The 25,282-nt window shown below is 44.7% G+C and overlaps 1 protein-coding gene across 3 annotated transcripts in view; it reads left to right on the top strand.

Moving 5' to 3' along the window:
* faf (ubiquitin carboxyl-terminal hydrolase-like faf) overlaps window positions 1-25,282 on the top strand; it is a 241,639-nt gene that overhangs the window by 36,623 nt on the left and 179,734 nt on the right. For 2 of the 3 annotated variants that reach the window (XM_084595526.1, XM_084595527.1), the window contains exons 10-15: window positions 380-442; window positions 6,670-7,116; window positions 9,275-10,257; window positions 21,808-21,936; window positions 22,129-22,152; window positions 24,019-24,130. In XM_084595526.1, coding sequence (XP_084451652.1) covers window positions 380-442; window positions 6,670-7,116; window positions 9,275-10,257; window positions 21,808-21,936; window positions 22,129-22,152; window positions 24,019-24,130 — 1,758 coding nt within the window. The remainder of the gene's footprint in view (window positions 1-379; window positions 443-6,669; window positions 7,117-9,274; window positions 10,258-21,807; window positions 21,937-22,128; window positions 22,153-24,018; window positions 24,131-25,282) is intronic. The other variant, XM_084595528.1, reaches the window with a different exon arrangement.

Raw genomic sequence — 25,282 nt, forward strand, 5'->3', positions numbered from 1 at the left:
TGCTTCCCAACAGTTATGGGTAGTGTTCAGGCTCTTACCTTTAATGGGCTTTTTCATTAGCGGTGGGGCTAGGGAGCATCAAGCACCACGATGCTGGGCTCAACCCTCATGCGTGTGGCATGCACCATTCTTTAATCGCCAGCGCAAGAGGTCAAAAGAATGGTTGGCTGTCCTAGTGCTACAGATTCGAGGGAAATAGAATCCTTAGCCATAATGCCAGTGCTTGATTTGGCTTGGCCAGGCATAGGTGGTACCTTCAAATATCTGCTGGTTCCATTTATTTGTGACACTCATAAGAGCACTTCACGGTGCCTCTGGATGATGGCAGCTGTTCTCCCTGCTGTTGTTGTTCAGCCCATCACTGCTTTTCTCCTTGCAGGAGTGGATCAAGGAGAACCGTGTCTTGCAGATTGTTCTCCGTGACAGCCTACATCAACCACAGGTGGGTGCTTATTTTTTTTATGCTTAGGGCAGTTGTGTTGTTTGTACAGTGAAATCTTGTTAATTGAGAAATTCGAATTTGAACTAGGAGCGTAGTTCCGGATAGTGCCTATGTAAATCTATGGTGCCGGACGTTCGTTAATTTGGATACAGGTGGGACTTTCTCCAGTTAGTAATTTGGACAGGCGATCGCGTCAAGGTACGATGAGTTCAACCAGCGATCACCGAAATAGGCCTCCCTGAACCTTGTTTGCATGAACAGTGAGGCTCCGGTATTTCGTGCACACTATAGCAGGTGTGAAAATGAGCGGAAGTTTCCCATTTCAGAAATACAGTGAAATCTCCTTACTATGAACACCACATTAACGAACTTTTCAAATTAACGAAATTTTTAAGAATCCCCGGCAGATTTGCCATGTTTTCAATGTAAAACTATTTCAGAATTACGAATTTCAAAATAGCGTATATTTCAGAATAACAAACATATTTTATTTCTTGTTCTATAATTTTGGAACATCAGTGTTACGAATTTGGCTAAAATTAACAGCACCGCAGCTTGCAACTCTCGCGTGAAACGAAACAGAAATCGCCGTTTCTGTGTGTATGGTCCGTGGGCTGTAGCTATCATCATCAGGACATCTAGGACCAGCTCCTAGCGCCACCATGAAGCTATGGTTTATTACGCAGTAGCCAGCAGGCCTAGCTGCCTGCGTGTTTTTTTTCCTGTGTTGTGTACCGTACGCGATTCGGTCGTTCCTGCGTTCGCGCGTGCGGGACGGTATTTTTTTTTTTTTGCCGCTGATTATCTTATTGCGAAGTTTGTGAGATTGGCGATGATATTAGCCAGCGAAGTGCCAAGAAGATATGAACGCAGCTGCTTTCACTGCAAGAAATCGACGCAGGGAAAAAGCGATCCGGCCTCTACAGACAGCTAGCATTGCCCCATCGACTGCCGCGATCATTATGAAAGACCGAGACAAGATTTTCAAAGCTCAGGGAGCATTGAAGATGGGGTTATAGTGCTCTAGAATATTGGGCAGTGTGACGACCGGCGCCGGAGAGCGGGCCGCTTTTGCGATGACAAGAGCAGACTCCTGCGAGAGGGCACGACGTGCAACAGGGGTGCCACGTTCGCCGCTCGGCGCCTAGCGGCCGCGATGTGGCGGGGGTACAGAGGAGGGGTGCGGTTCTTTTTGGAGCGATTTTCAGACGCTAGGCAATTAGTGTGATAATTAATAAAGAGGTGACTTATTCCAGGTGCTTAAACTGATCCCTGCCATTCTTTTACGTCTATCTGGAGACATCGTGCACGCTTGGGTTGTCCTTCGGAGCAGCGCGCAATGTTTGAATCGCTATCTGAAACTCTCAACATTTCTTCCTGCGGACAGTTACAAATCGTCCAGATGAACAATTTGTACTTAATATTTGCAACGAAGCGTGGTGTTTTGCATTCGTTTTTCCCGTAAGGGAATAAAGGCTACTGCCCAGGGAACGCTATTAACACGCGGAGAAAAACAGTGTACGTATGCGAATCAAAGCTTGTGCTTCGTAAGGCCTCTTTAGGAACACCTATTTTTTACAAACCTTATTTACGAACACCTGCTTACATTTTGCAGCTTGCGCTTATTAATACATAACGTTTATCTTAAATCGCCAGTAATCTGTAATATATCTCTTTAATCGGTGTTCTTTATGTGCCCTAACCACCGCTTATATAAATTACAAATACAGTGTGCGAGCAAAACACATTTAGTCACTACCGTACTAATTTAAAGCACTGTGGTATTTACCGGCGAAAAAAAAAAAACAATAAACAAGGTATACGCGACTCAAGCATTTATTCTTTGTTCATGATTAACATATACGTATACCACGGACATTTGTTTGCGTGCCGCTAACCAAAGGGTGAACCAGCTGTTTAGATGAAAAAAAAAAAAAAAGTCAAGTACAGTTACGGCATTACTTCAAATAAAATGTGAAAAATTAAACCTGTCACATACGTAATACATCCATAATGGGCACTTGAGGGCGGACGCTTTACTGGCATCAAATGGTACAGAGCAAACAAACAAAAAATAAAAGCACTGATAATTGCACGTCGAATTGGCAGGTATGATGCAGTTCTTGGCACGCACCGAGAGAAAGCGGAAAAATGCGAAAAAGATGACGAGCACCTAATGCGCAAGCAATTAATATAATGCCGAAATCAAATGCGGACATAATGCATGTTTATTCTTTGGGTGTGTGGTATGGAAATATGTGTAATTGACTGGATATACTTGCAACTACTGCTTACCGGACTATATATATATATAATCGGGCTACTTGCCGCGGGTGCTTTTTGCAATACTAACCAGACTATAATTGTTAACAAGGTTGATATTACACGTGAAATACTTCCAAGGGATTTTAATTATTTTCCCTTTGGGAACTCGTCGTGATTTGCTTACTTCGCAAAGAGCGAAGCCGCAAAAACACATTAAATTTCATTGCTTCAAGTGGGAGCTTTTCTGGTGCTCCAAGTAGGTAAACTTTTTGAACCTTCAGATTTTACAGGAAGTTTGCAAAATCTGAAGTGCAAAGCAGTCGAAAAGGACCGTGCATCCGAGCCAAATTTTTGAGTAAATTGCGACCTTGCTTCGAACCTATAGCACTATTTTTGTTCGTGGTGAGAAACCGTGCCGGCTTCACAACCTCTCTTTCACAGAAGGATGATCTAGCGGAAGCGAATAAGCATACCCTATAGCCTCTGCGTCCTCTATTTTCCATCGTTATTTATTTTAAAAGCTATTCATTTTTTTTTATTTTGTATGTACATAAAACAGGACTAGAGCTATCTTCTGGAGACAATGACTTGCATATTACCGGTGGCTTGCGCACCCTAGAATGGAAACATTTTCTTGAAGAATTAGGTCATCTCTACCTCCATGCGGGGTAGTCCACATTTAATTCATTCCAACTGAATGCCGACTTCTCTTGTGGCTTCAGTGACATACTGTAGTCGGCTTAGTTGGCGTGGGAAACAACGGAATATACCATTTTGGACTGTTTTGATAATGGGGTTACTGTGACCAGTTTTAGTCAGGGCTCGAACGCACATGTAGTATGTTTCACTTCTGTTTCAACCAGCCTTAAGGGGGGACCCGGATCTTTGCAGCCGAAAATCGGTCAGAAAATCGCATTTTCAATCTTCTCGTTTTCGCGATTCTGAGATCTTTCCGCAGCTATCTCTGAAGTTTCGTTGAAAAATATCGCCTAATTTTCACGTTACAGCGTTCCAAAGACTAGAATCTGCGCGTGTGGCCATTTAAACTGAGGTCAAATCGCGCCGAATTTTGATCTCCCGCAGTTCGAGAAGTACGCGATCCGCGGGCATAATCTTGGTGTCATTGAAAGATCGCGATTCAAGCCATTTCTATATCTTTGTTGGTGACCATGAGCGAGCCCATCGAAGGGAAAAACAAAGGCGCAAAATCGCGTGAAACGCGCCCCGCTATTGGACTCCCACCGCACGTGAGCAAAATGGCGAGCTTTGGTTGGCTGGCGGCGTCGACTGCTTGTGTTCTGGCGCCATTTTGAAAAGGTCTCTCCTTTAGGCCTAGTCGGCCTAGCGCCATTCCCTCATCGTAACCACAACGCGAAATTCGCAATATTAAGATTCACGCTTCGTTATTAGCCTAAAAAGGAGTAGTGAGAGGAGATAAACCCGCCAGGGACGCTGCATCCCCGCATCTGATTATCTGCAATCAATGACGAAGCACCGACTCTCCGTGTCATGTCCGCGATGGCCTGATAACAGCGTAGCGTAGCCGGTCGTGCTTAGTGTGACAGCGAGAAGTGACACGATCTGCCGCGCACAGGATCGTGATGGCGCAGATGAGCAAGTGCAAGGCAGTTGCGAAGCAGCATCCCGCAACCCGCGGAACATAAAGAAGACTGCGCGGAATCCCAAATCTTGTCGAAATAAACTTTCTTCTGAATGCTACGTGGTGCAAGACGAGCAACGGTCGCTTATTATTAGTTGCAGGCCGACTGCGTTTACAACATGAACGTGAGAATGGCAATCGCGTGCCAGAACTTGGCACCAACCAACTTCTGTGGAGGCCACAATGCAAACGCACTCGTCTTGGTGGCGGCCTCCGGACCATGCATTCCGTTCGCCGGAAATTTCATTCCTTGAGGGCAAATATATCGATGGTAAATGATGCATTGACATTAGAAGCTAGTCAGAACCCACTTTAATGAGTTCCTGTTAGCTTTGGTGCTTCAAAAATTTATCAACACGTTTTTCATCAATTTCTCAAAATCAATATATTGAGGACTGTACATGTTTAGAGGTGCGATATCTCTGGTTCTACTTATGATATTGCTATAATTCCTTTTGCGCCACAAAGGTAAACTCATGTACAGTGCAAAAATATAAATGAATGTGTGGTATTTAATGAGGAAAGTTTTAAAAAATTTATGTTTTCTGGAGTGTCAAGGTGGCTTTTTGGTCTCAGAACTTTGACAAGCCGTAACTTTGGTTAAAATGGAACCAGGACATTTAATCTTGATTTTTGCATTCTCTGTGTGTTCTAAATTGATTTGATACGTCAGTTTTCATTATAACTCCTGTAGTTTTTCTGACAGCTCACCTCCAAACAAAGAGCATAAAGTGCTCAATATCTTCAGAACTAAATGGCTTAGATAAATTTATTGTGCATATTTGAAATCAGCACAAAAAGCTGCATAAATGGTGTAACTTTCACCAAAATCTACCAGTAAATAAAAAATATTGTCATAAGACCAGGGTCCCCCCTTAATTCGGCAGGACTGTTTGTCTGGAGGCACCTCCGCTGCTGTGTAGCACTATGAAAAGGACCTCTGAGGTACTTACAACCTTGGAGCAATTCTTAGACACTCCTGACATTGTGCAAAAAGCAACACAATTCAAGAAACCATGAAGAATTATCATCACTTAGCTCTTATCTAAACTGTATAAATAACGACATTCCTGGTGTTCATAAATAAAATTATGAGGAGGGACACTTAAGTCGTTCAGTCTTTGCGACGAGATGTGTTTGCATAAGCGAACACATCTCGTAGCAAAGACTGAACGACTTAAGTGTCCCTCCTCATAATTTTATTTATGAACACCAGGAATGTCGTTATTTATACAGTTTAGATAAGAGCTAAGTGATGATAATTCTTCATGGTTTTCTCTTCATGGTCTTTCTCTCCTTAGATCAGTCGAAGGCATTTGACAGAATCGAGCACGGCTACTTGTTTGCTGTCCTCCGCTGCTTCGGTCTGTCTCCGTTATTTATTGACAGGATACGAGTTTTGTACAGCAACCTAAGTAGTGCACTTGTTCTGAACAGCTCATTAGCCCCTCCTTTCGCCGTAACAAGGGGAGTTCGCCAGGGTTGCCCCTTATCGCCTGCACTTTTTGTCCTGTCATCGGATCCGCTCTTGAGGAGAGTTGCCTGTGATCGGCACATCCGGGGCTTTCCGGTGACGGGGCAGGAAACGGTTGTGATATCAGCTTGCGCTAACAATCTGTCCCTTTTCTTACGCAATGGCTGCAGCTTCGGCGCCTTTCTCGCTGTTTTTGACGCATATTCCAATTTGTCTTACGCTCCCTCCGCCTTTAAGGGTATGACGCGATAGCGTAGGCTATCAGCTCACATATAATGCCCCACTTTAAGCCGTATGAGCGTGCCTGCATGCCATAGGGGTAACGTGAATTCAAATGTCATGGCAGGCTGATTCTAATGTCATCCTCCCACATGAAAGGAGAGGCCCGAGTTGGCAGCTCCAGCCAAATGTGACATTATGTTCAGTCGGTGGGCATTGATGTCAGCTGTCTTGCCACCTACTATGTGCCAACACCATGCTCGTGATTTTTTGCTTATATAGATGCCAACAACTTCGACGCTGGATTTTTTGGTTAATGGAGCCTTTAACGCTGTCGTGTTAATAAAATTGCTGCGATAGATGCAAACGGCATTCAGCCTTATTAGGGGCCATTTAGTCATTTGAACTGACGGATAATTTGAACATTTTGGCCGGTCCCTTGATGACAGAATTACTAAGATTTTACTGTAGTAAGACGTTCTGTTCTGATATGTTTTGAGGAAGCATGGAGAATTTCGGGCAGAGCAGCTTTAATGTGAAATCCAAGTGCTGCTTGTGTGCCTGTTGCTGCTTCACATGTTCTTCCTCCTCGGCGCATGTGTTGCACAGTACGTGGAGAAGCTGGAGAAGATAGTGCGCTTTGTGATCAAGGAGAAGGCGCTGACGCTGGCCGACCTGGATGACCTGTGGGCCGCGCAGAGCGGCAAGCACGAGGCCATTGTGCAGAACGTGCACGACCTGCTGGCCAAGCTGGCCTGGGACTTCTCACCCGAGCAGCTGGACCACCTGTTTGGCCGCTTCCAGGCGAGCTGGGCGAGCGCGGCCAAGCGGCAGCGCGAGAAACTGCTTGAGCTGATACGCCGGCTGGCGGAGGACGACAAGGAGGGCCTCATGGCCCACAAGGTGCTGCAGCTTCTCTGGAACCTGGCCCACAGCCGGGAGGTGCCCACAGACACGATGGAGCTGGCCCTGAGCTTTCACGTCAAGATCCTTGACTACAGCTGCTCACAGGACCGAGACGCTCAGAAGACCCTATGGCTTGACAGATGCGTCCAGGTAAAGTATTCTCCTGGTCTTTCCAACGGCCTGAGCTGATACCTTAGCGTTGTTCACTGCGACATTGTGGCCGCTCTGATCCAGTCATTGCACAGGTTTTCGTTTATTGTGAAAGGATACAAGTGCGCACAAAAAACTTGTGGATTGTCGCTTATTGGCATTTGTTTCTTTGTGTGCTCAACTCTTGCACCATTATCTGGACAGCCTAAGGGGGTTGCTACATTTGGTAGGCAACTTTCCTATTTATGAACAGATCTGAGCCAAATTTTCACATTTTGGGTACCTTGACATGCTGATTCCGAAAGTGATTTTTGTGATAAGACAAGTTGTTTCTGAGCACTACAAAAAGAACCTGTAAAATCTGGCCTTTTATTTACCGAAGAGCACAATTGCTAGAATGGGTAAACAATTTAGAATGGTTAAGAATAAGGTATAAATCAATGTTTTAGAGTTAGAGCTCATCTAAGTTTCTAAAGAAAAGTGTCAAATCTTTGCATGTCAAACACATCACCTATTTAAAAAAATTTCTAAAACAAATTACTGCATTTAAAAAGGGCATATTGCATACTGCAAGCATGTCTTCTCACCAAAAAGAAAAAGAAGAAAAGGAATTGTGTTGATAGATGAAGTGCAGCAGTTACTATTTTTCCTGCAAAAATTGCGAATGTGTAAAAATTGTTGTTTTGAGAAATAAAGTAAAGACATGTGAAAACATCTTTACTGGAAAAAGGACAAAAAATAAATGTCAAGGAAATGCACCAGGGGCATAATCTGGATGAATCACCTTTATGCTCCTTCTTGGCCAGCTTCCTCCTGCTCTGAGGAGAGGCGCACACTTCTCTGTCGCCCATAATGTGAGTGTGTATCCTCACACGACCGGAATAGGCATTGTGCATGCTTTCAAGGGAAGCAATCTTGTGCTCCTTGTTGAAGGTCGGTGCCTGCTTGAGAAGACGAAAAGGAAGAAGCGCGAAAGCGTGGGGCTCGAGGAGCGGTTTGAGCACCATGTTGGGACGGCTGTAAAGAATGACTATCAGCGACTGGTGTGTTTTCCTTCTTCTACACTCCTCTCTGTTGCTGATAGCATCAGTGGGGCGGCCAAAGTCGACACGGCTCTCGGAGGAAGCAATCTTGTGCACTTCTATATTGATTGCATCAGTGTTTACACGGCCAAAGCATTACCATTGAGGCGGCTGGAGCCTAGGGACATGTGCAAACACGATCTCGATCTTGTGATGTTTAGGATGTCTTCCACCACATGTGCTCCAATTATGTATCGATGCAAAGAGGTCCTAGCTAAGTCTCTTCGTTGGAAATGCAGATTGAATGTCCAAGTGTGTGGGAAACACTTAGCAATTATGCGCTCGTCAGTGGAGGAAATAGGACTGCCGTTTATCAGATTGAATTTTCTCCTGCTGCAAAGCTTTCTTCGAAATGCTCTTGGCCTTTCTCACCACTGCGAACACTTTCATGCATGGAGAGGGGTCGACTGCATGACCTTGTCCACCTGCTGAGAGGGCCAAGGCTCGGGCTTTTCGTTTTGCCACCCCATATTGCTGTCATGCAGGGAAGCCACCCTAACCACATTAGCAGCAGCGGCTCTTGTGTGGCATGCTTCGTTGCTGGTAGCATTAAGAAAACCAGTACATATTAGTGGAATTTTGACATGTAATATTTAGCTTTTTTTTATTTTATAGTTTACTCGTAACTGAAGTATCTATCTTATGATAAGCTTCTTTATCACTCACTGCAGCAGCTTTGGTGTGAAGAAAGTGTATAGTTACAAACACCTAGAGTACGGTGCGTTTCCAGCACGCTGGCAGGCTGCTACATGAAGCACATCGCTAGCATGAAGCATCACTAATCTGTTTCAGCTGCAACGTTGCAAATAAGCATGTCCACTTTTATTCTTAATGTAAAATTATAGATTTCTTGCATTATTTCACTGTCTTCATCTAATTCAACATGTCAGAGTTCAACTGTATTTACACGCCCCTCTAAAGAGATGTGAAAGGTTGGCAGTAGGGCTAACAGCAGATTTTGCTGTGTGTGATGTCTGCATTTCTTCCTCGATAGCACCATTGGCATCGTAACCACTATCGCCAATTGTGAACGTTTTTTGGCAGTGCAATATTTGACGGGGATTCCTCTGCTGCAGGAGCTGCGCCAGGACCCGCAGTGGGCGTTGCCGGCCCTGCGGCATATGCAGGAGGTGGCGGGTCTGTACTCGGAGGCACCCCTCGGGCCCGCAGCTGGTGGCGGCCGGGCAGGTGGGGGTGCCTCGTCCGCACCAGGCGCCCAGGCTCTGTATCGGCATGAAGTCATCAACCGGCTCCAACAGCAGCACTCGCTGGTGGTGCTGGTGGCTGACGGGCTGTCGGCTTATATGGCACAGGCTCAGCGGTTGGTCCACGAACGTCCCGACCCGACGCAGGTGTACGGTGACAGCCGCTACAGCCATGTGCAGCAAGTGCAGGAGCGGCTCAAGTTTCTGCGCTTCCTGCTCAAGGACGGCCAGCTGTGGCTGTGCGCTGCACAGGCCAAGCAGATCTGGCACTGCCTGGCTGAGAACGCCGTTTACCCAACGGACCGGGAGTCCTGCTTCAAGTGGTTCTCCAAGCTGATGGGCGAAGAGCCCGACCTGGACCCTGAGATCAACCAGGACTTCTTTGAGCAGAACGTGCTCCAGCTCGACCCTGCTCTGCTCACGGAGAGCGGACTGCGCTGCTTCGAGCGCTTCTTTCGAGCCGTCAACTGCCGCCAGGGTCGGCTGTTGCTCCGGCGACGGACTCACCTGCTTGAGGACCCCGAACTGCTGGGCGCGGACTATCTGTGGCGCGTGGTGCTGCACGCGCAGGACGCCGTAGCGGACCGGGCCATTGACTTGCTGCGGGAGACGTACACTCACCTGGGGCCGCGACTGCAGGGCTCACGTACCGACATCCACGAGGACCTTGTGCAGTCCTGCATGGACAGGCTCAAGGCAGCCTACGACACTGTGTGTGCACTCCAGGGAGGTGACGAGGTTGCTCGCCGGGAGAGTGCCACTCGCATGGTGCGCGTCTTGCGGGTGCTCTCCGAGTATGTGGCTCAGTGTGACGGTGACTTCCCCCATGACCGAGCCATCTTGCCCATGGCCAGGTGAGTTGTCCCCCTCTTATTGGGAATGGCTGGAGCTATATTCTATAAATAAGTCTGTGTTGTGATTGCTAGTGCACAGCTTATTGCGTTTTTGTTTCTTTGGAAATTGCTTCTCAATTTTCATAATCGCTGGTTTTATGTGATACAGTAGAATAGCCTTGAACTCGCAAAAATGCACCTGTGAGTTCAGTAAAATTTTATATCGTGTGCAAGTGCAGTGAAAGCTCATGAATGTTAACTGCATGACTTGGTCCGGTTATGATGTTGCATTTAAGTAAACAATTTCCAGTTATTTCTGAGGGGAATTGGGCCCTGCTGCCAATAATTTGAACTTTGCTTCGTTGCACATTGATGGTCTGGGGCCGAATTACGGTTCTCGCTCTAAAGTTATAGAGCGTGACGTCAAAATGACGACGCCGTGACGCCTCGGCGAGACGTCAACGCGTGACGAAAATCTTAATCAACCAATGACCGCCAGGGTGCCGCCCCGGGCCGCTTATTTTCACGGCAACAGGTTTATTCGCACGTCAAGGAGCCGTTTGCTAACTTTTTTATAGATATAGCGTGTGAATAAATTAACTAAAGTTTTATATTTTCAAGAAGCCGCATTTAAAGTTCAATGTTATAAAAAAAATCAAGAAGCAGCTACAGTTTTGCAATTAAACGCTCTCGTGGGTAGCTTCTTTTGCCGCAAGGGCGCGCTGGCAGAGGTAAACAAACCGTAAAAATGGCGATTTTCAGTAAAACAGCTGATTCCACGGCTATAGTGCCGGCTTTTGCGCATCGTCTGATGTCAAGGTACTGTGTGATGGTCCTAAATGCGCGGAGAAATCATACCGAAAGCAATGTAATCGGGGCTTTGTTTATTTTTTTTTTAGGAAACAGAAACAAAAGATCGATCGCGGAGCACAGGCTAAATAAACTTTTATGTCCACACGAACGTCTCACACACAAATGCCTCAGTTAGAACGAGCACGGGGAAAAGCAGCGCGGTTGAGCGTACACTACCAACCTCGCTCGTTTTCATTCGTTTTGCACTGTATGTCGCCTTCGCCTCCGCCTTTTGCTTTGGGCGCACTGCGGAGCCCAACCACCCTTCAGCGCCAACTTTGCAGTAGTTGAGTTCAGCCATTTGACGCACGCACTTGCTCACCGTCAGTTATGAGAGGCCGACTACCTGTGGAGACGAAATCCTCCGGAGGCAAAAAAAAAAAATGATCGAAGTAAGCATGACAGCCGCACAGTCAAGAGCGGTCGACTGCGAGCTTCATCACAGTTCATCGGCGCATTCATCGCACCACCATTCCGCTTTCGCATTTTCAAGTCGAAATAGGCGTCGGAACAACTCGCCGAACAAGTAGAACTTCTCACACACCGCCCTTCGTCGTTGCTCGCGCCGGCGTTGCCGCTTCAGCGCCGCAGCCACCACTCACACCACTCCACCGCGGACGCCGCCGCCATTTTCGCTCTATAACTCGCTCTAAAACGTTTTAGACCGTCTCATCGCGCTCTACTAAAATAGTCTAAAACCACGGGCATAATTAGGTGCGCGACGTCATCTGTTTTTTCGCCTCCGCGACGCAATCGCAGCATCCCGTGACGCAACTTTTCAAGATGGCGACGGCGACCAATAGGAGCGGGCGTTTTAGAGCGCTCTCAATTATAGAGCGGTCCGTAATACGGCCCCTGGGCACTCAGCAAAGCAAGCAACGCACCCACAAGGTTGCACCAGCCCTTTGGAGCGGATGTGTAGGCTCTCTTTATGTTAAGTGGCAGCAAGGTACTGGCAACTACCTCAGAAGATTTGTGCCTGACTGTTGCTTGCATAGAGGTGTTTTTGGCCATCTTGAAGCCTTCAGTACCTTGCTGTGCAAGCTTTTGTTGTGGAGCGGTGGATGATGCAACCTGTGCTAATGGGGCACGGGCACGTTACAGCACCACCAGCTTTCTGAAACCAGAGTAGGCATTAAACTAACAAATTGTAGGTTCTTCTTGATCTTTTCTGTACATCTTTATCACATCACATTCCTTACTAATCACTGTAGCAGTCATACCAAGCTAGGCTGGCAAAGTGTGTTCTGGTGTGATGATCTGGGAATGCAGGACTGCAGCAATTATTGCATTGAAACGCTTCAAGTGGAGATTGAAACCATGCTTTATGTTGGTGGTGGTTTATTACCAAAGTATAGTGCCAAAAAGCATACTTATTGGCTTTAATGGCTTGCACCTCATGTTTGGAAGGCTGGAAAATTGGGCAGCTTATCAGTTTCACAGCCTTTTGCTGCTCACATGGGTACATTTGTGGGCTGTGGATGTTTTAGACCTTAAGCTCTACTTCCCCATGGCAAACCTCAAGGCCATGTGGCTCTGAACATTTAACCTTGGAACTCTCGTGCTGTGCAGAAAATATTGTCGTCTTCATTCATCAAGGTGCGCAAGCTAGGTACTGTGTATGCAGCAGTGTTATCTGTGCCACGTACAACATTGCCCAGGCATGAGAGCACTATGCTATCACAGCAGCCGATCACATCTTGGGTGAAGCTACAACACACATTTACACTGTGTAGCAAACATCTTCGTCTTCATCAAATTCCAACTACAACACACACTTGCATTGTGCAGTGAACTTTATCATTATGAATTATCTGCACCGAGCTCATTTAACCTGGATCATTTCGCCATACACATACGCCATCTGGGCGAATGCAGGCGAGGCCCGCGACTGTAGTAAAGGCGAATCAACTAGGCGGAGTGATAAAAAAATAAGTGGTGTGACGTAGAGGAGGCCACTCTTGCTAAAAACAGAGACCGCAGCCATGCCAGACAGGCTGTGATACCGTGGAACAGCGGGAAGGCAGACTAGTCAATTGCTGAGAAGCTTTCCAAGGTTGAAGTGGCAGCAGTGACTGCATCTGCGGCCGATGGCTAACGCTCGTGAAACTTTGTTCAAAGATACTTGAACCTCTACAATGTTTCAAACGTTCTGGCTGAAAAATGCTATAGGCAGGGCTGATGCTATGACGTGACTAACAAGAAAGGCAGACTGAAATTATATGTACTGCTAAGAGTATGCCATCTGTCTTTTCTTTAGTTGAGAAAGCGAATAGCCTTCCCCTATACTCTAGCTTTTATAACAGAAGGTGATGGCCTTTCATTGCCTTTGCAGGGGAGAAAATCAAATAGTAATGGAATTTTTTCAAAAAAATAAGCTAATCTCACTTGCCGGTCTTTTTTCCTACTGCAGCATACATTTTCTCTTCCTTTATGTTGGTTTGAACTTTGGCTAATTTGAACTACATTGGCATCCTATCCCCGTGGAGTTTCAGTCAGTAAGCTTTCTTTCTCTCTTTTTTTTTTTTTTTTTGCAGTGTGTTTATTAACATGCAAAGGCATTGAGATGATGAAGTTTTGAGTAATGCTTCCATCTTCCCTGCCTTCCATTTTTATTGTTCTGGAAAAATCGGCATATTTATAAGCGTGTGTGAATATTGAAATTTTCGAATACAAATCGAATACTAATGTGGGGAAAAAAATGCCATTGAATATTTGATAACTGAAAAAAAAAAAAAACTGCAAATGAAAAATACCAAGCATTGTTTGCCTCATTTTTCAAAATTCACATGATATTTGCAAATAAAATTAAACTAAAATTGCATAAAAGCATATGCCGTACTACTGAAAACATGAGTGTAAATTTTATACAGAATTTTGTTTATTGTGGTTTGGTTGGTTTAGAGGAAGGCAAAGACACGGTATCTGTCATGCTTCTTGGTGGACACCTGAACCATGCTGTGTGGAAAGGGAGGAAGGTGGGAGGGAGAGAAAGATGTGCTGTAAAGGAGGGATATGGAATAATTTTTGCCATCTGGGGATTTTTAATGTGCACTCATATCGGGTAGCACATGGATTCCTTTGAATTTCGCCTCCATTAAAATGCGGCCGCTGGGGTTGAGTTTAAATCTATGTACTCTGGTTCACTAGTCGAGCATGTAATGATTGACCACTATGATGGTTGTATGGATTCCACAGACCAATTTTTTTGTGCAGAAAGAACCTGCATGAAACCTAATGGAGCTGTGATATTGCTGCTGAATACGGTAAACTTCTTTAATTTGGCTTTCAAGGGACCAGGAAAAATGTCCGAAATAAATGAAAGCTGAAGTTATTGAATGGGCTGAAAATAAACTGGCGAAAACTACTTGCATCACAATAATTTTATCTAATGCATACATGCATAATGATTAAACAGAAGTGAGAACAGTGTTTTTTCCTTTTTCGTCAAGTGCTTCGTGCCCCCTTCACAAAATGGCCCCATTGCGTTTTGAGGATGCTTCACTGCATATTCACACGGGGAAGCATTGCGGTGAAACACGCAGTGTCGTGAAGCTGCAGTAAAATGGCCCCATTGCGTTTTGAGGATGCTTCACTGCATATTCACACGGGGAAGCATTGCGGTGAAACACGCAGTGTGGTGAAACTGCAGTGAATTTGAAAACTTTCAGTGCATTCGATAATTTTCGAATATTTCATAAATTCCAAATATCATTGAAGAAGCGTAGCTTGTTGGGTTCGTTGGTGTATGATACGTGAAAAAAATTGCGTTAAAGGGACAGAACACTGGCCAAAATATGTCATGAGATTATGGTGGAGATGAAAAGACCTTGCCTCACATAGTACAGATCGAGCACTGCAATATCAAAGAAAAGAGGCTTTATAATTTCAATTTGCCATTGAAAATCACATAAAAACAACTGAGACGCTATCAAGCGGAGAAACCCTATAACTTTCGGTGTAGTACCCCAGGTGACTACATGCCAGCAAAATATCGCTGATTTTCGCAAGTGCACACTGCTCTTTTTTTTTTTTTTAGGAGTGTTTGTCATAATTCATTATATTTTGCGCTCTCTTCACAGCATCCTTAAATAAAAATCACCCTTCCTTTCGCACCACTAGAGGCATGCTTTCAGATTTTGCTACTAGATGGCGCCACTGTGTTTGCAATTCCGTGAATGAAGCGATGATATACCCAGTACACGTTTGTCGATGAGACGTGCATTATTGTGCCGTAACAGCCTTGAGTGTGAAACTGAAAAGGACGTTACTCAAAGCAAAAAATGACAAATTACTGCCTGGCGAGTGTATTTTATATTTGTTTTCGGTACATTTTTTTTTATCGACCACCAGTCATCGCGGCCGCTGCTCGTGGTTTCCAGCATCGAACTACATAAAAACAGGCACATGCACTGATAGAAAAATTCTCGGTAAAACTTTTCTTCAGCGTTTCTACCAAAACCGTGATGGAATCTAACATTTTACACATCAATCTGCCCATTGCGGCGAAAAAAAAATTGAGACCTAAATTCCAGTGTTCTGTCCCTTTAAGAGGCATTCACAAGGAGAATGGAATGCGTCGGCGACAACGTCAGGCTCTCGCCAAAAATGAACGGGACACAGTGTGTCATGAAATCAATATTTTTTTCTTGCGTCTCTCATAGCCAGAGTCGCTTTCGGATGTTAAACCCCGCAAACAAAACCATTTTTTTTCTTATTGGTTTAGTGGCGTTCGGGGTTGCTGGTTGCTGTCTGCCCTCGTGCATGTGTATCCTGTTCGGTTCTCGGCAGTTCACCAAGTAAAATTTCAGTCAATATCTTTCTAGCGCTGTTCTGTGTGCCTCTTTCTTGTGAACGTGTCCTTTCTTCTGTTTTTTTTTTCTTCACTTCCTGAATTTCTATTTCTTGAATATAAATTAAAATATGAATCGAGTAACAAACATTCGATTTGTATTCGAAATTTCGGATATTCACTCCGCCTTAATATCTTTATCTGCTATGTTTTTATAGGAGTGTTTCATATGCTGTCAAGGCACACACGTTGTTCAGTGAACGAATAATAGGATGTGATGACTAATTTTTTATGGTATAGCTATACCTTTTACCATACATTAATGTAGAAGCTTTGCAGTGGTCATAAACTATCCTGCATAGTAAAAGATAATTTCATCAGAGTTCTGTATACATTTGTGCCTCATTAATATGGACATTGGTTCATGAAGCAAGTCGCCTGTGATTACACATCGCTATGACAAAAAAAATTGCATGTCTCTATTGTCTTGCTGGTTGGGAAGTAGAGATTGTGCTCTCATTACTGTACAAAATTGAGTGGCAAAAATGCATGGGCTTAATAGGTTCTGTGTCTGGGCAGCAAACAAAATGCCAATACTTTTAAAAGTTGTTCTCTGGAAAAATTGTCCTTAAATTCGAGTTGTCCATGTTAACAGTGCTCATATTAGCAAGGGACGGCCACTTTTCATTATTGCCATCTGAGTTCAGTGCAGCTCTCTGAGCACTCTGGAGCAATTCTTCAGTGGTGACTTTGGAATCATGAAGGGCGTCAGCACTGACCAGCCCTAGCTAGCCCTTGCCTTGCAATCATTGTTACATTTTTGGCATGAACAGCACCTTGGATGGGCTGCTGCATTGGGCACTTTCACATATTGTAGCCACTGGGGTCTGAGCTGTGGCACAGTATATGAAGTTGATTAATGTCTCAGAGCCAGGTGTGGGTTCTACGAGACACCGTAGTTGAGTACCCTGGATTACTTTCAACCATCCAAGGTTCTTTAACTTGCACCGGCTTCGCACAGCACATAGGCTTCTGTACATATTGCTTCCTTCGAAATGGAACTGAATTTGATAGTGCCTGGCAACCAAAGCCATCAAGCCATCTGCTTGACTGCGTAGGGTGTGCAGTGAAGAAGCATCCTCAAAACCCAACGGGGTTGTCTTGTGAAGAGGGCCTTCTTGACAGTGCGTGCAAAACGAAGCACTTGACCAAACTCGGTAAAAATGTTTCGTCTTCGGTTTCATCTCAGATGCAGACATTGGTCATACAAGCATTCATCAGATAAAATTGCTGTGATGCAAATGTTTTTTTTTTGTAGGTTTTGTTTTTTTCAAGCCCATTTGATAACTTGAGCTTTCGGTTAATTTTGACATCTTTCCTTTTCCATGTTCCCTTGAAGGCTGAATTAATGAGGGTTTGCTGCATTCAGCAGCAATATGACCTCTCCACCTAGTATCATGCAGCCCCTTCCTTTACAAAAAATGAATATACGCAAACCTGCATAAAATTGACAATTTATACTGGATTTTTCAGTAGGGTATACATTTCTGTGTAATTCTAGATTAATGTTATTTGATAATATCGTGTGAATTTTTGAACTAATCAAAATGCACACTGTTTTCTGCTGTTTAAATTAAAAATTTTTTTTTTTCACTGAACATGATATTCGATATTCGAAGGCATTGTTTTTTTTCTTTTTTTCATATTCGTATTGGAAGATTTCAATATATATGCACACCCCTAGTGGAGATGTAGTTGGTAGAAGAGAGCATACACTTGTTGACTGGCATTGTGACCTCCATCAGTGCCATTTGCCGACAGTCTAAAATGGAGGGGTCGGGTGGGTGTGTAAGGAGAAAGAGAAGAGAGGATGGGCATCACTGCCCTCATGTGCACCAGAGCATGCCTGCCGTCCTTGAACTCCCTTTTCACTTCAGTGTGCCAAGTCCAGCATCTTTTGAATCTTAGAAGGCGGCTTGGGAGCAGCCCTCTCTGTACTTACCCATGTTAGCTGTGCAGCATTTAACGTGTCTTCAGAAAAATAAATGGCAGTGACTGAGCTCAGCTATGCCACGATATACATAGCGAGAGGTACATTTCCCAGGCTCAGCTTGTGGTCATGTATGTGTAGCAATGAGAGACATTGGGTATGCAAATCTTTCATTCATTTTGCTTGACAGAGACGACGACTGCCCGATGATCCCTGAAGTAGCATGCAGCGGTTTCAATTTTGCCCATACAGTATTTTGATTTGGCAGTCTCCAAATGCAAAGTCTCATACATTGGAATACTCAATTGTGTCAAGTCCATTTGGTGCCACAGTCTCGAATACACTACACATTATATGCCCAAACAGAGAGTTCACAAAGTCTGCTTCAAATGTCCGGATCGCAGATGGACTTTCGGAAACTTGAATGCAGTGATCAGTCACACGACTTGCCTTCAGATTCTCTTTTGTTAGTTTCTGTTGGCTGAACTCTTTTATAGTCCCATTAATGGATAGCTGTCTTCGGCAGGTAGTGAGGTAGTGAGGAAACAGTAGACGATGATCTGATGATGGTCAGGAGGAGATATATATTTACAGAAGCAAAATAGTTTACATGGGCAAACTGTAAGTTACAGTAACAAGAGTCACACAGACAACTGCAACTTAAAACAAAATAGACTCTCACACAGAGAAGTCACTCTACAAGCCCTTACTTTTCTACCCAGCATTTCGGTTAAAGCCTAGGGACTGTAAATACGTTCTAAGCACGGAGCCTCAATCTTGACTGTCGAACATGGTCCGAGGACCGCTTTTTGATACCAGACATCAACAAAGACCCAAGGGCGGTCACCTTAGGTGATCCGCCCCGAAAATGAAGCAGCCAATCAAATTATTTAAAAACATGCCACAACCCCTGTGGGTTGAGAATAATCTCGGACCCAGGTCCTTAATTACGTCAAATAAAAATGCAACATTCAAAACACACACTCTTTCCACTCGCCGGTCCCCAAACCCTCTCACACGGCACCTGTCTTCGCCTCCCCTCCTCAGCGTGTTTGCGACGCGACCTTGCAGCTGGTGCCTTTGTGAAAGAAACGCCGCGGGGGATCTCGAGACGAGGCCACTCAGCCGTCCCGTTCGAGGAAAAGGGGGGGGGGCACTGTCCCAGAGCAGTGTACAGTCTCCGTCGCTCAGACCCAATGTCTCGCAACACAGCGGGAGGCCGCTGGGCTGATTGCCTACTTGGGAGGGCCGAGGGTCGCGCCTATTGTCGCCTTCTGCAGGACATTTAGTGAGTGCTTGTGGCAGTGCAAAAAGCTTCATTAACGGCATCTCCCTGCGCCCATGCTTGGCGCCACGGCGGAAGATCGCTGGACGAGCTGGCCGTAAAGTGGTTCGCAGAAGCGTGCCACTATTGTTCCCGGCTGATCATTGGATGCGTCTGTCGTTCGCTTCTTGGCGACGCCTTGGGGCGAAAGGACGAAACAAACCAGGCCTCCCGCGCGCCCGTGCCCAAGAAAAGGGGAGAAAAGGAGAAAAAAAATAAATAAAAAAATAGCGCTCGCTCCTTGGCCTCGACGCGCGGGGTGTTCGACCGCCAGCTCGACTCCACGTGCGAGTCGCTTTTCACTGCGGCCTTACAGTCCCCATATTGTCGGTGGGCTATGCTCCGTCTATTGCGCTCGACAGTCTGGCATCACTGTTTGGCAAGCCGTTACCCTCTCTGTTCGGATGTCTCCGCTGCTCTCTTTGCTTTCTTACGTTTATTCTCTCCTTGCTGCTGCTATGCGCCGCTTTTTACGCTCTGCCGGTGAGTGCGTTTCGATGGAGGTGAAACGGAGAGAGGAGGTGCGTGCTGTGCGATGTCAGTGCACGTTAAAGATCCCCAGGTGGTTGAAATTACTCCGTAGCCCTTCTCTATGGCTCCTCTTTCTCTCTTTAAACTTTCTTTCCCACCTTCCTCTCTTCCATTACAGTGCGGTTCAGGTGTTCACAGAGCAAGTGTGACAGATACTGCATCTTTCCTTTCCTGTGAACCAATTTATTATCACCATTGTTATTTTTGTTATTATGGCACTCTGCATCTGGCCATCTCTACTTGGCAAGGCGTTCTTTTTGTTTGGGCGTCTAGGCTGCTCTGCATCTTGGCGTCTCCGCTTGGCAAGACGTTATCTCTTTGTTCGGGCATTTCTGCTGCGTCAGCAGTGGAGTCGTCACACTGCCGCGGTGGGTGCGAGCTCTGTCATACACAGCACACTTGTTGCTCCTTGCCGGTTTCCGCACCACATGCGCACTAGTGGCTTGTCTTACACACGGCGAAATGCGCTGCTGACTAGCGTAGTGTAGCTCTCGCTACAAAAACGTTGTCTCCCCCCTCCCCCCCCCCCCTTTCCCCCTATAATAAACGATGGCTTCTCTTGCATTCATCTCTTTTGACTAATTAGATAAAGATTTCAAGGCAAACACATATCTTGACACCTTTTGTCAGCCTGGCCATCAGAAGGTTCATGTGAAACCAGCATCATATAGCCAGGTGAAGTGGAATTTCTATATTTACTCTCAGATTTCAGTCAATAGGTTTTGAAGGATTTGTGTTGTCAAGATTCTGATGCTGTGATTAAAAGTAAGTGTTCCAGAAGGTCGACAGCCATATTTCAGGCAGACTAAACTACAGTGCGCTCCAGTTTTCTTAAGACAGAAGCTTGTGTTCTGCAGCTACCCATATTCAGCTGTGAAAGTTTAATTTTGGACATAAATAATTATGGTGACGGTTTATTAAAATTAGTTTTGTTGTTTTTCGAAACGGTCGCAAGACTGTCCAGAAGGCTGTGAAGATTTGGCATGGAAGGAGAAAAAGAGGATGATCTTGAAGAAAGTTAGACAAAAGGTTACTTTACCAGTATATGCATAAAAAAACTAGGGTTACAGTTGTAGAGTCACATGGACGATCCACCATCTCGGCAAAAAAAGAAAAAAAAAATGTCGCATAGAGAACATGGCCTGACAGAGAGAAATGCTTACATGCAAGCATGAAGTTGCCACTCTTGATAGACAGGAACAGATTTCACTAGCAGGATCTGATGAGCCTTTCAACCCTGAATGAATGATGCACTCAGGGTGGTTACTTTCTGTGATCCTACGCAATCATTATTCAGCCAAATAGTCTTCAAAGGTCACAATACAGAAGGTCGGACACAACCTCATGTCAGGTTCCTTTTTTGCTGAAAACCAGAATACAACAAAAAATTAGGTGGCTTAAAACTGTTTACGCGCTGTGGAGGCGAAAACATGGATGTCGCATCATGAGTGTTATTTTCATTTTTATTTGTTTTTATTTATGAGTTTCTTTGAAAACAGTGACAGCACATTGAGAGGCTCCAGAAAGACTGGCTAGCGCAATTGGCACTATAGAACATCAGGGAATTCGACATGCAGCAATGGGAGCAGGATGGTTGTTGAAGTGGTGAAAAGCGTAGAGGGTGCTGGCATTCTAAGGAATGCTCCCACAACACTCGAGGATTGTTGAGAACAGTTGTGACGCCTGCTTCTGCATCTCATTTTCTGCATTGCTTTCTGTCAAATCACGTTGCATTACGTTTGTGTCATGGCACAAACTTTACTGAATAGGAGTGCGAATATATGACTGGTCAAGCGAGAACATCTTTCCAGCCCCGCATGCTCTTGCTTGAAACAAAGTGAAACAAACGAAAAAGAATTGCCATCGACCGCATCCCTGCAGTTACTGATTACAGGCTTTTCATTTCCTCATTGAGTCCTCCTTTTATTATGAGGCATTAGTTGTATTCCAGGTTTTTATCCTTTTTATGTATTCTATGCTATGCATACGAGACCCAATTTGTCACGCATGACCGGTCTGTGATACACTGTGGGTGACTGTGTGGCATGCTGAGTGGCATTGCTGTGACCTTTATTTGTGCAGGGCACACCGTGGCCGCCAGGTGGTGCTGACGGTGCGCTTTCCAAACCAGGGGCGACAGGTAGAAGATATCGATCTGGTCGCCCACACCAACGACACATTGGGTGCCATCCGACGGCAGATCTACTCGAGGTGAGAGTCTTTTTGTCCCGGCGTTGGAGAGTGGCTATTCTGACGGTGTTTAGTATTGGCATGCAGTAGTCACATTCGCTAGTCTTACAATGTTTTCAATATATCGTAGCAGTGACATTCAGCTGGAAAATTATTGGCTTAGAAAGGTTGACCATAAACTAAAAATTTTTCTTCTTTCCTTTTGTTTTCTAGCCCTGAGGTTGGTGAAATGTGCACGTAAGTATGAGAAAAAAAGTAATTGAATTTAATGGGCAAGTAGGTAACAGGATGCTTTAAGGTGCTGCAAAAGTGTCACAAAGACTTTTGGTGTTCTTTGCTCTCGCTTAATGATTACATGACACTCAGTGGTAGTTGATAAAAAATGCATTCGGTGATTGTTGGAGTTGGCAGGTGTGGAGTCGGTAGATTTCGCGTTGCTGCATTTGTGACATGACTTCACTGGGGACACGACCTGTCAGCCGGCATGCCATCTTCACCAGGAAGAGATGATTGCGCTTGCGTAGACGATGGAATCAGTTCATGCGAAATCTTTAGAAGCCCCACTACGAGGGAGGAAAACTGGGCATCCCTTAAAGAAACAGTGTCACTGTGAGCAAATGATATCATGCTTCAAAAAGTAGTATTATAAAACTGCCTGCCAGGAGTGGCATCACACATTAACACATTAAAGGGCCCAGTGAAAACATTTATGGTCATATTCCAATGCTACAGATGTGCACAGGCAGCCTTCATAAGTATTGGAGTAAAATTTTAAAAACATTTTATATATTTCTTCTTGCAACCGTTACCAAAAGGTTAGGGTGACACCCCAATGTACGTTCTTAGCTGCCCCCTTCCTGTTATCAGCTAGGCCTTGTGAGTACGTACTCTTGTTGGGGGCGTCCAAGTGACATGGGCAAATGGGGGGCGGTAGGGCACAGTCGCAACCTGTTTTCATTTTTTTTTTGCTGGCAGACTTGTTGAATGAAGAGAGGAGTAGTATTTTTGATTGTCGATATCTTAGGTGTTGGTGAAAGTGAGTTAAAAATTTTAGGTTTCCGAAGACAAATGATGGAATACTGACACTTTGTGCATGTGTTCTAGCCTTAGTAAATATATTTTCATAGTCCCTTTAAAATGTGGGGACATAAAACCATCTGCCAGAATTTGCGTCACCTAAAGAAATGATGTCATTATAAAAATGACACCATCCTTGTAAAGTAGTGTCATAAAGCAACTTGCCGCGGCTGGCAGGTGCTCTGGCAAGTCACATGAGTGAGTGCTAATTGATTGGTGGGCTGTGAGGTCACAAAACTGCACGCTGTGGCTGATTTTTCAGGTGCCGAGATCGCTGATGGTAGGTTGAATGAAGTATATATTATACAGGTATTTAAAATTAAAATATGAAATATAATGAAAACACTGAAAACGACAGTGAGGGGCTGCTATGACAGAAACTAGTAGCAATGACATTGCTTCTAACAATGTCGCATTCTATTCTTGAGGTGACTTAACGGTCTCCATAATATTTTTCTTTTTTCTGTCTGAGAAACCCACTTCACAATCGTAACCTTGGGTCGTAGGGTCAAAGAACATAGCGTGCTCTAGAGGAGAGGGTTGTTGCAACCATGAAAGAAGGCGGCGGAGGCTGTTGAGAAGAAAGAAAAGGCAGCAAAGTGGCCATAAGTAGGGCAGGGAAAGGAATGGGCAAATGGGCACAGAACTGTGTAGCAGGAAACATGAGGCAAGAAGCATGGGAGCAGCTGCTATACGAAAGGCTTCCTATAGAATGTTGTAGACTTTTTGTACTTAGTTTCCAGAATTTCAGGTTTTCTGCTGCAGAAAATTAGGGGCCTTAGGTGTAACTGATAAAGTTAATCTCTCCCAAGCTTTTACATATTGGGCCCATGTCTTTTGGGAAGTTGGTTTGTCCATCTTTCTGCCACCATAGTGCCAGTTCTTTCGGTGGCTTAGATTGCATGTTGCGGAGAAAAAAAAGCCAATAAAACCTCATGTCCCCTTGCTTGAAGTATGCTCAGCTGCATTTCTCAATGTGACAGATTTGTTGTGCAGCCATGTTGAGGAACATGCTGTTCCTCCCAGGGTAAAGGTGAACAATGCCAGCATGAAGGTGGACCTGTTCCTCAACACTGAACTTCTGGACCCTGCAGAAGACAAGAAGCTGATCGGGCAGCTGCCCATCAAGGACAAAGCGGTTGGTATTTTTCCCTGTCCAAAGGACTTGTCTGAGATAAGGGTAGCCGACTGGTTTTTCAAACTCAGTAAATCAGACGTATGGTATTTCGAACATTGTTCAGGAACCATAGGAACATAATCACAACCGATATTTCAGATTCTGTGGAGTTTAAAAGTTGGGCAGTGGTTATACCATTATGTTTTTTATAGTAACTAATATAGCCCGTAAAGGGAGTGCCCAATCGTTTTAAAAATGCGACAGATGCAGCATCCACCGCAGCTTTGACAACACCATCCACAGGGCAGGGGTAATCGGAAAAGTTCGTTCTGCTCGCTTTCTTCCCATGGGTTTCATCTCACTGTCTTCACGACCATGTTTAGTCACAGAAGCGGATTGTTCTTGCATCTGCAACTACGACACACATTCTGGTATCATGAAAAGTGGTGTAGACATAGCACGACAAGCGGAATTTTCGCACTCAAGTTTTTTTTCTTTTTTTTTTAAAGTTCAGAGATTTTTTACACTCAATGCTTTGATTAGTCGGAGCGTTTCCCAGCTTCTACAGAGTACAAAAAAATTGTCGCAGGCTGTGACTAGTTAGGAATATGGTGACAGGAAAGAGATGTTCATGCAAAAAACAGTATCTTTAGGCCACGTTTACACTTGGCATAAAGCCATGTATGCTTATCAAATGATGTATCTTTCTGAGGGTGTTTTTTTTTCACCTTGTCAATATTTAGCTTAGTCTTCATTATACAGACTGTGCTAAAAAGAAGGAAAGGAAGTTATTGTACTATTCAGCTAAACGAACACTGGAGGTAAAGCACCAGGCTTGATGCTTTAGTACCTAGTGTTTGAGGTACAGTTGTTGCTGTCACTTATCTGCCTCAGTAGAGAGTGAAAAAGGTGTATTTTTCCTTCCTCCTTTGTAGGGAAAGTAGTTGGTAGTTATCGGTGCAAGTATGGATGTGATGGTGTTATGGTTATGGTGGAAGTGCAAAGATCTCCGAGACCTTGCACTGCCTTCAGAGCTAAGGAGGTAACAGTGCTAATGATGCTGCACTTTATATGCTAACACCCATAGCTACACAGGTTACATTGCGTCGCAACTAGAGGTGTGCAAATATTCGAAATATCGAAATACGATTCAAGTGTGTTTGTTTTTTTATT

Source organism: Amblyomma maculatum, chromosome 2, assembly GCF_055883805.1.
Source record: "Amblyomma maculatum isolate TAMU_Amacu chromosome 2, ASM5588380v1, whole genome shotgun sequence".
Lineage (NCBI taxonomy): Eukaryota > Metazoa > Arthropoda > Arachnida > Ixodida > Ixodidae > Amblyomma > Amblyomma maculatum.